This window comes from Manis pentadactyla, chromosome 4 (assembly GCF_030020395.1).
Source record: "Manis pentadactyla isolate mManPen7 chromosome 4, mManPen7.hap1, whole genome shotgun sequence".
Taxonomy (NCBI): Eukaryota; Metazoa; Chordata; class Mammalia; order Pholidota; family Manidae; genus Manis; species Manis pentadactyla.
Genome location: NC_080022.1, coordinates 188,080,976 through 188,091,018, shown reverse-complemented (window position 1 = coordinate 188,091,018; position 10,043 = coordinate 188,080,976). Strand labels below are relative to the sequence as shown.

General features: G+C 59.0%; 1 protein-coding gene across 3 annotated transcripts; it reads right to left on the bottom strand.

Moving 5' to 3' along the window:
- Positions 1-2,560: 2,560 nt before the first annotated feature.
- ENPP7 (ectonucleotide pyrophosphatase/phosphodiesterase 7) lies at positions 2,561-9,726 on the bottom strand. Of its 3 annotated transcripts, XR_005029873.2 has the most exons (7): positions 9,358-9,726; positions 8,018-8,163; positions 6,682-7,308; positions 5,637-5,937; positions 5,147-5,248; positions 3,186-3,224; positions 2,561-2,859 (listed from the first exon to the last, which is right to left on the bottom strand). XR_005029873.2 is itself a non-coding variant. In XM_036910480.2 (6 exons), exons 1-5 carry the CDS (start codon positions 9,608-9,610, stop codon positions 5,166-5,168), a joined length of 1,410 nt encoding a protein of 469 aa, XP_036766375.2. In that variant the 5' UTR covers positions 9,611-9,726; the 3' UTR covers positions 2,561-2,859; positions 5,147-5,165. The 3 variants fall into 3 exon arrangements, 2 of the variants coding, with proteins under 2 accessions (XP_036766375.2, XP_036766374.2); XM_036910480.2 differs by lacking the exon at positions 3,186-3,224; XM_036910479.2 differs by lacking the exon at positions 2,561-2,859 and having other exon boundaries at positions 2,979-3,224; positions 9,358-9,725.
- Positions 9,727-10,043: the final 317 nt, after the last annotated feature.

Here is a 10,043-nt window from a genome sequence, read left to right as displayed (position 1 = left end):
CAACAAAGGCTGTGACCCAGACAGAGAGTTGTGTGTGCGTCCCCAGTCATCTCCATGTGCCTCCAGAGGGCAGTTTATGGCTTTGTTTCAGCTGGTTTTTTTCTGACTCGGTTTTAGCTGCTCTGATAGTAAAATGAACTTTGTACAGTGAATTGCAGCATTAGTTTTCAGTGGTTGGAAACTCCAGTTACCAGCCAGGAGGGGTGCAGGGCACATTTGAAATACAGTGTATTTCTGCAGGTTTGGATGCTGGCCATGGGGAGGCCAAGCGCTGCCCCTGGAAGCTTCCTGCTCTGGCCACATGGTGGGAAGGGACAGAGGGCAGGCAGGAGCACGGGCAGCCTCCAGCAGCTTTGCCTCTGGCTAACCTCCTTGATTGTTTATGCGTTTTGTCATGTCCATCAACCACCTGCACTATTATTTAGTCAATGTTTTTCTTTAAATCAACTCATCCTTAAGTTAATTTTAAAAGAAAAAATGTAAAATAGCAGACACATATGGGCAACCAGTAGAACTCACCCCAAAGTGAAGATCATCAAACAAATAAGACTGTAAATAAAACAGTGTTGTAGCCGTCTACCCTGATACACCCGCCAGAGCTCCGAGTCTAGGTCCAAGCTACAGAAGGGATGTGTTTTAAGACTTAGAGACACTGACCCAAAACTTTCTACTAGAGAAACAAGAAGGTTTGGAGGTGAATTGGAAAGGGTGGAGGTGGACTTCTCTGTGATGCCGTCTGTTCCCGACGCCTAAGATGTAGCACGTGGGCCTTCCGTGGGCCAGGCCCTGTTCTAAGCAGTTTCTAATCCCTTCCACACTATGAGACAGGTTCTCCTCTCCGTCCCGAGACCCAGAGGTTATCCTGGGCCCCAGAGCCCTGAGTTAGTGCTGGATGGGGGAGCTGGGTTTGCACTGGCCGAGCCCATTGGGTGCCCCCCGCCCCCCATCCCACTCCCCAGCTGCACAAATGGGAACCATAGCCCACACCGTGAAGCCCGCCTCTGCCGCCATGTTCCCAGTGCAGGAGGCTCCTTCAGTGACCCCTGGGGCTTTTTTGGGGGTGTTCTTGTGATGCCAGACATCTGGAGCAGCCGAATGCTTAACGTGGGACAGCCCAGGTCATCTTCCTCTCCTTTCTCTTTTCTGTTTGAAAAAGCCAGTCAAGCGATTCTCAGAGCACCTGTTGGCTCGTGCCCTGGAAAGCGGGCTAGGCTGAGTTGACCCGGTAGTCGTGGACCCCCTGGGGGTCATGGGGTCGTGGTGGCTATTCTCTGCTGGCACCTGGGAGTGCTCACCGCTCCTAGGATGTGTTTGAGTACCCCACCTGGTCCTCTCCAGACAGGTGGGGCGGACTTGGGGGCACCAAGGCTGGATTTGGGCCTGTCCATGGTCCAAAGCTCTAGTGAGCAAGCAGGCTGGCCTGGTACCCCGGGTATGGCCACAGGCAAGTGGAGGTGGGGCAGTCCTAGGAAACGCACTGGATATGGGGCCCAGGGAGCCATAGGGCCTTTTAGGTTGTGGTAGGACACCGGCCATGGCCGGCAGGTTGGGATGGATCCTGGAGATGCAGGTGGCTCTCAAACTGCAGGTGGAGGTAAGGGGCTGTCTGTCTTGCCAGTGGGTTTCAGCCCTGGGCGAGTTCACTACAGATTCAGTGTGACCAAAGATATGACAGTGGAATGTTCTCGGGGTGAGAGGGTTACACCCAACTTTATTTCCAGGTGGCAGGTCAGTCACTAAAATCCCGTCCACTCAGAGCGAGTTTGCAGGCAGCGAGCCCGTCTCTGCCTCTGGGCCCCTCTGTCCGCACAGCTGTCCTCGGGGTCTCTGTCCTCGGTGCTGCCACCATGCCAGCCTCTGCTCTGCTCCCCTGCAGCCTTGCAGCCCTGCCACCGTGTCACCCAGAGCACTGGGCAGGGCTCTTTATATAGAGTCAGTAACAATGCATTGCCCACATGTGTAGTGAGCTAGCCAGCCAGGGGCAGGTGAGAATCCTGGCCACAGAAACCTTCATTTTATCCACAGGAGCCCAGGGAAGGGAGGAGGGAGTCACAGGCGAGGAACAGGTGGTCCTGACCCATCCTTCCAAGGACTCGTCTCCCATTGTTACAGCTGGATTTGTTTTCAGTTTGACAGAGTCAGCACCTCCCCCTGCAAGAGTTTGACCCTCTCTGGCCACCTGCCTCAGCGCAGTGTCCAGGCCAGTCTCAGGGGGTGGGCATCTCCTGATCATCCCCTTTTCCGTGGAGGAAACTGCGGCTGGGGGAGGTTAATTGCCCACAGCTCGGGCACAGGTGGGGACAGACCGGAGCTGGAGTTGTGCTCTCACAAAGTGGTTTGGAGGGTGGTGTCCTTGGGGCGGTTCTGTGTGTCCAGGGGGCCAGGGGTGGACAGCAGCCCTCCTGCTCCTGGTGGCCCCAGCCCCCGCGAGCCAGTCAATGCTCACCCTTTCCTCCGTTCTCCAGGGGGGTGTTCATGTCTGTACACACCACACACATCATACACACCACGCCACACTTTCGCCCACACCTCACCCCCCACATACACACGTACACCCCACATCACACACACAACCTGCAGTGTTCCCGCTGTTTCCTATTACAAAAAGCCTTGCTGCCGCCCTTCGGCCCTCTCCTGGGGGCACCCAGGACCTATCCCCCAGCAAGAAGGAAGGGCTGGGTTGTCCCCCGTCCTTAGAACCAGGAGTTTATTGGTGACTGGTGCCAAGGGCTGAGGCTGAGCCACAGCAGCCGGCTCTGCCCAAGAGGCCGCTAGGACCTGTCAGGACTGGGCTTGTCCTCTGCTTCCGCAGCCTTTCTTCCATGGCCGGGGAGCCTCGCAGGGACTGTAGGCCAGGGGCTGCAGGGGCAGAGCTCCAGCTGGAGGCTGGGTCCCCGGGTTCCATGCGCCCCCGCGTGGCTGTTCCGCAAAGGGAGCGTGGGAGAGGGAGGGAGAGGGGGCACGGCGGCAGAGGGGACACAGGGTGGGGGGCCTTAGGGTATGGGGGCTGTGAACCCGTCAGCAGTCTAAACCTGGGCAAGGCCTCTATTGCCAGCATTGCAATGACTAAGCGTGGGCTGGGGCTGTGGGGACGTGGCAGGCAGTGTGGGGCCAGTGGTGACAATGGGGGGACAAGGCCCGTCCGTGTCCGGTGGAGCACTGCAATGAGATGGTGGGTCCCAGACCTTGTGGGTGGCTTCCGGAGGCTTCCTGCAATGGTGGGCCTGAAAGAACAAGTGCGTGCTGGACTGGGAAGATGGGCGGGGGCAGGGAGGGGTGGATCTGGTGGAGGAGAGGGAGGGAGGGAAGGGGGTGCAAATCGGCTGGGCAGGTGGGGATGCATGGGACAGAGGCACCCGGGTCAGGCCGGGACTGGGAAGGGCCCTGTGAGAATTCCTGACCCTCAGCTGGCCCTGGGAGGGCCCAGTGGGGACAAGGGGGTCGGGAATGGCCATGGGGGCTCTAGCCCCTTCCCCAGGGCTGCTGGCGGTGGGGTGGGGAGAGGGGCACTTTCCTAGGCCTGGCTGGGGGTCCTGCTTTACGGGGAAGCCCGGCCACGCACACTGCAGACCCAGAAGCGGCGGGGGGTGGGGGGGGCCGGAGGATGCCTCAGTTTCCCCCAATGCTCCGCCTGCTCCTGAAGGGGTCAGGAGGGCTCTGCTAGGTCGCAGTGAAATGGGACCTGCGTCATCGCACCTCAGCCTTGAGAAATCTGATTCTTCAGGTCTTTTCCCAACCTTGAAGTTTCCTGACCTCATGCCAGGAACCTGAAATCGTCCACGGCAGGAGCATTTATACCACAGAAACGGGCGAGGCTATACATCGCGGCATTTTGGTCTACAGGGCCCGTTCACTGGCGCACCACTGTAGCTGCCCCTTTGGGGGACCCTGAGAATGTGCGCAGAGACTCGCGTGGCCCCCTCTCTGGGCTGCAGCCTCCTTGCCTGTGAGCCTGAATGACACTGGCTGAGCCCACTGTTTGGTGTCGGGGAAAACGAGTTTGTGGGTGTGCTCCGCAGGGTGCAGGGCTGGAGACGTCTACCACGCCCTGCCTAGTGCTGGAAGGCCCACATCCAGGGTCCAGTCCTCCAGGCAGAGGCCCTGATGCAGCGGAAACCCTCTAGGCAAAGGAGTTAAGACGTGGTGTTTAGGCAGGGCCCTGTTACTTGTGGCGTCCTTGGACTAGCTGGTGAGCTTCCCAGGCTCCAGCATCTTACGTGCCTAAGGGGTGTTGGCCAAAAAGATCCCTCTGGCTCGGTCCTGCCCGGTCATCTGGCAGCGAGCGCCTCTGGCTCCACAGCACACATTTCTGCACATGCCACCTTGCTGGCCGTCCTCCTCAGTGACCGGTGTGGTGACCCCTCTCTCCTCAATATCCTCTGTGCCCCGCTCCTCACATCTCAGTGGGTGGCTCTGTCCCCCACAGGCAGGTCAGGCCCGAGCCTCAGACCCACTCCTCTCTCTCTGTTCCTCTCGCCCTGGTCTATCCACAAACCTTGGAAGCCAGTTCCCTTAAAGGTAGCTTAAATCTGTCCGTTTTGCACCACCTCTACTCTGCCACTGAGGTGCCCTGCCTGGCCCCCTGGAGACTTTCTAGCTGACTGTACCAGCCCTTGTTCCTGAGCATAGATTTGTCCTCTGTGTTTTCTGCTCTTACTGGCCCCTATATCACCAGCTCTGGGGGGCAAGGCCCAGGCTGTCTCATTCGCTGTGTATCCCAGGAGTCCAGGCTAGAGCAGGACTTAGAATGAATGACTCGGTTCTGCTTTGGCCAGAGGTCCGTGGCTCCACAGGGCAGGGACAAGGAGCCCTCCAAGCTGGCTGCTCTGATTCCAGGAACCCGGCCCTGCAGCTCTGCCCCCAGCCCTGCCCCACGAGGGCTTCTGAGTTGTCCTTTGTCCCCAGTGGAGCCCAGAGACCTTGCAGGCAGGAGGGGAGGTGACTGGGGAGGCTCTGTTCTCATCTGGGCTGTCTGCTTTGGAAAGACCCAGCCCAAGCCTAAAGCAGAGGGGCTGGCAGGGGGCTGCGGGGGCCTGAGGACCAACTCCTCCCTGCGAAGGGTGGGGCCCGGGTCTGCAGCAGGGCATCAGGCTGGAGGCCCCGGGAGCATGGTCCCACCCAACCCCCTGCCACAGGGGCCTCTGACCTTGAGCGCTTGTGTATTATTATGCGACCTTGCCCAGAAGAATCATGGCCACCAGCAGTCCGATCACCAGGGTGGGCCAGCCGCTTGGCTGGAGGGTAGACCCTAAGGAAATACGGGGGATCCAGTGAGTGAGGGCGTGGGAGCATGTTGCTCACCCCAGCCTCTTGGTGGGCCAGGTGCCCCCTCGAGGCCCCCGACATCATCTCCTGCCATCCCCCCAGCTGTGCCGCCTCCCTGCTCTTACTGGTATGGCCCCCGTGGCCCCCGCTCAGCAGGGCCCACCTTCCTGGGCCAGGCCCACTGGGGTCTGCCAACTTGTCAGCTTCCAGGTGACTTCTGCTCCTGGGATGGGTCAGGGTGGGGTGAGGGCGTGTGGTGGAGGCTGGTGGAAGACTAGGAAGGAGCCCCTTGCACAGCCCTGTGGGAGGGTGGGGTGCGTGGATTCCCCAGGGAGGCCTGTCCCACCTATAGCTGCCTGGTGGCACCTCACCTGAGCCATCCGTGGTCCTAGGGAGCCTGTGGCTGGTGTGCTGGAGTGTGGGCAGTGGGGTGCTGAGGGGCCCCTGGCTGGTGTCCTGGAGCATGGGCAGCAGGGTGCTGAGGAGCCCGTCATTGGCCTCGGGCACGATGCCTAGCAGCCTGCACATGAGCTCATACACATGGACGCTCTCGAAGGGCTCCACCTCCAGGCCCCTCTTGAAGCTGGGGCCCGCAGCCCGGAAGATGGTCTTCATGTCCATGACCTCATTGTCAAAGCCATGCTCACCATTGTTGAACTGCACATTTACTCTCTGCAGTTCAGAGGGAGGGAGGGTCCTGAGTCCCTGCGGGGATTTCCTAGCCCACCTGCCCTCTCTGTTAGCGCCAGGCAGAGATTCTCTCTTGGCAGAGGACCTCTGGAGAGAGTTCAAATATGGGTACGGGAGGGATTCTGGGCCTCAGATTCTCTGAATTCTGAGCCCCAGAAGGTCAGGGGCCCAAAGAGTCTCAGTGAAGACCTGGTGACATACACAAGTATCTGGAGGCCCCCAAGTAAGTGCGTGGAATGGTTGGCCCCCAGCTGTGCTGTGAGCCCCTCCATTGCTGCACAGCCCCTCACGTCCCCCTCCTCTGCTGGATGCCTTCCCTGCACGGTGCACCAGGCTTCCCCTCCAGCCCTCCTTGGGTCTCTGTTCAGAGGCCACACTCGTCACCCTCACCTCTTCCACGTCACTCTAATGGCTGACCTTCCCACACTTTACCCTACACACACGTACACACACATGCACGCATATGTACATGCATGCATGTATGCACAGGCATGTGAACACACGTAAACACGTGTAAAAGCATGCACAAATCTGGTACACACTCATAAATGTACTCATGTACGTGCACACTCCTATGGCATAGTGATGGGTGTGTCCCTTTGATGGCCAATGCTCCTCCTCAAATTGGGGACTGGTTAGAAATAGGGTGTGCTATGTACAGAAAGGGTAAGAGCCAGCAGCCAGGGCAGGAGGCTAGCTGAGCCACGCATTCTGCAGGCAACTCACCCCGTGGATGACGTAGCCGGCATCACTGTACATGAGCAGGGGGGTGATCCTGGGATTATTGGCGTAGTGGAGGGACTTGGGGAAGGCCTCCTTCCTGTAGACGTGGAGCTTGGGGTGGGCGTCCTTGAGGGCCTCGTATACCTTCTCTAGCATCCCTTCTTTGGGAAGCAGCATCCCATTTGGTCCATAGTCCAGGAGCTCGAACTCAATGTCCTTGAAGGTGAAGTTGGGGAATCTGTAGAATTCCACCAAGTCACTGGCGTTCTTGCGGACGGCGGTCATGCCGTGGTCGGACGTGATGATCAGGTTGAGGCCGCTGTCCAGGCCGCTCTGCCTGATGCGGTCCCGGAGGTAGCCCACAGTCCTGTCCACCTGCATCACCATCTCCTTCCTCTCCTGGGACTCTGGGCCGTACTTGTGGCCCGTGGAGTCCGGCTCCCCAAAGTAGAGCGTGACCAGGTCCAGCTTCTCCTCTGTGAACCACCGCATCACCGTGTCGATGTTGGCCCTCCACTCCTTCTCGTTCTTGTAGTTGTGCAGGATGCCTTCCTTCCGGCTCAGCGTCACGGCCACGCCTTGGTAGGTGACATTGCCGCCGGGGTAGAAGAAGGAGCCCGTCTTTAAGCCCTGCCAGGGAACGCGGCGCTCAAGTCCCAGGAGTCTGGGGCCTGCTCCTGCTTGTCCCATGCCCGCTGATGCATTTGCCCCCCACGCCCCTGCCTCTCTGCCCCCTCACCCGTCCGAACCCTGAGCTGCAGCCGCAAGCCACTTTATTTTCTGGAAGATCTTTCTTAGCCTTTATCTTATGGTCCTGGGGCTGATAATGATTTTGTAGAGGAGAGAGCAGGTACGCAGAGGACTGAGCACGAATGAGGCAATGGGTATAAAAGTGCCCCCAGATACGCAGTGTCCTCACTGTTGCTCTGGCCCTAGGTCCCTGCCCCGGGCTGACTGTCTGGCGCCTGCAGCCTGGCCTCTCCCCCTGTACTCTCAGCCAGGCCTGTGTCTGTCAGCCCCTTCGCCCCTCTCGTCTTCTGCCCTTCCAGCCTTCAGCCTGGACATCCATCTGCCCTTCTGTAAATCGACTGCTGCTTTACTTCCAGATCCATCTGTCCACTTGGGCCCCAGCTGCCCGCCTGCTCCCCAGGCCATTCTGTTTAGACAGTGCCACAAGATGCCAAGTTCTCAGCTCTGGCTTCCTGCAAGTGAGCCTGGTGTCTGGGTGGCTCCTGGAGCGAGGGGTGGAGTGGGTGCCCTGCCTATGAGGTGGGTGTAGGCTCACCCCAAAGGCCTGCACCTCCTCCACCCTCTCCCATGTGGCCGGGGGAGGCACTACCTGCCGCTGGGCCGTGATCCAGATGGGCACGCTGCCGTTGTCCCACCACCTCTCGATGCCCAGCGTGGCGTGGTAGGGCAGCTTCACCTTTGTGGTGGTGTTGTAGAACATGTTGTGAACCACTCCGTGGTTCTCAATGTATTTGCCTGTGGGGAGGGGGCAGCAGAGGGGAGGTGGGAGCCCAGGTTCAGCTCATGGGCACCTGTCCCCCAGCCCAGCGGTTCTGCTCCCTTTTCCACGCTTGTCCTGCAGCTGAACGCGTGCATGAGTGCAAGTGTGCACATTCGAGGACAACATGCGCAGCCTCCTTGGTTTGAGCAAAAGATCGGTAGTGACCTAGATGGCTATTGGGAAGGAACTAATGAATACCTTAGGGTCCAGCCGTAAGATAGCATTCTAGGCAGGAATTTAGGTGAACCAAGTAGAGCTCGAGATAATTTTTTAACTTTAATTTTTGCATGGGAAGCACCTGCACATGAGGTCAGAAGGTACAAGGATGATGGGGGGGACGATCTCTTTCCCTCACAGGACCCCAGTACGTTAAGTAGAAAGGAGCTGTGCAGACTGACAGGACTGTGTGCATGGATCAGAGACTGTGGCAGTGGGAATGCTGGTGTGGGGCTGAGCCATCCGTCCTGAATAGCTTCCACACAGTTGTGCCCACGCAGAGCCTCAGGATGTGACCTTGCTTGGAAAGTTTTGCAGATGTACTTAGGTTAAGATGAGGGCCCTCAGGATTAGGGGGGCCCTGAGGCCACCGACATGTGTCCTTACGAGAAGGAGACAGACACACACAGAGAGACAGCTGTGTGACCAAGGGGCTGAGACGTGAGTGATGTGGCCACAGGCCCAGGAACACCTGGGGCCACTAGAGGCTGGGAGAGGTGGGAAGGGTCCCTGGAGGGAATGTGGCCCCACTGACCTGGATTTCAGACTTCCAGCTGAAGCACAGTGATGGTGGGTTTGAGGGTGGTAGTGGGGTGAGCAGCAGAAAGAGCAAGAGCCTCAGGCTCATCTCTCCTGCCTTTCCAGAACCTGGCCATGCTCACCTCCTCCAGAAGTCTTCCTGGGTTGCCACCCTGGTTGTGGTCACCATTTAAAATGAGACTAACGGGTGTTTCTCTTTGCTTCCTCTCAGTTGCCACTGACCGTAGGGGGGCTGAATCCCTTCAGCTATGCTGTGTCTCCCCAGTGAGAATGTCCTCATCTTGGTTTCACCTTTGTCCCTACATGGCACTCACGGGACAGGGCTGTGCACCCACTGGAGGCCCTTCTGTTGCTTCCCCTGGTTTCTCAGCCCCCACCTCCATCCCCAGTCCCACCTTGAGGCTGACACTCACCAGTGACCAGGGTGAAGTGGCAAGGGCTTGTCATGGTGGCGAAGGCTGGGGTCATGTAGCGAGCTTTCACTCCGTCCCGCGCCATGGCGTCCAGGTTGGGGGTTTGCACATCCTGGTCGTAGTTCCAGCGGAAGCCATCGAAGGACACCAGGAGCAGCTTGTTCTGGGAGCCCTGCCTGCCGACGGGTGCCCCTGCCCCCGGAGCCAGGAGGCTGGCCAGGGCCACGGTGAGAAGGACAGCCGAGCGCCCCATGACAGGCCCTCCAGCAGCACCAATGTCTGGCTGGTTCCTGCTGAGGAACAGAGCAAAGTCCCAGGGTCACCTGCACATCTTATCCTGCACATCTCTGAGAACAAGGCTGTGCTCATACCTGCGTCTTAGGAAGAGGCGTCTGGTTGCCAGGTGTGTGCCAGCTCTGCCTGGCCCTCTCTGATCAGCCTTTATTGCCTGCAGAGCCCAGTGGGCTGGCGCTCTGCCCCACTTGGGCCCGTGTCCTCAAGGGGAGGATGGGCAGCAGTCCGGCCACTCCATCGGGAAGGCCCATGGCCCCACCGCACCTCTTCCAGCCACTCGGCCCCTGTACCCAGCTCACTCTGGCCCCAGAGCCCCAGGGGGCCCTCTCCTGCCTGTAACTTGGGGAGCCTTTGGGGTATGTGGGCCTGGGCTGGGGGTTGGGCTTCCCATA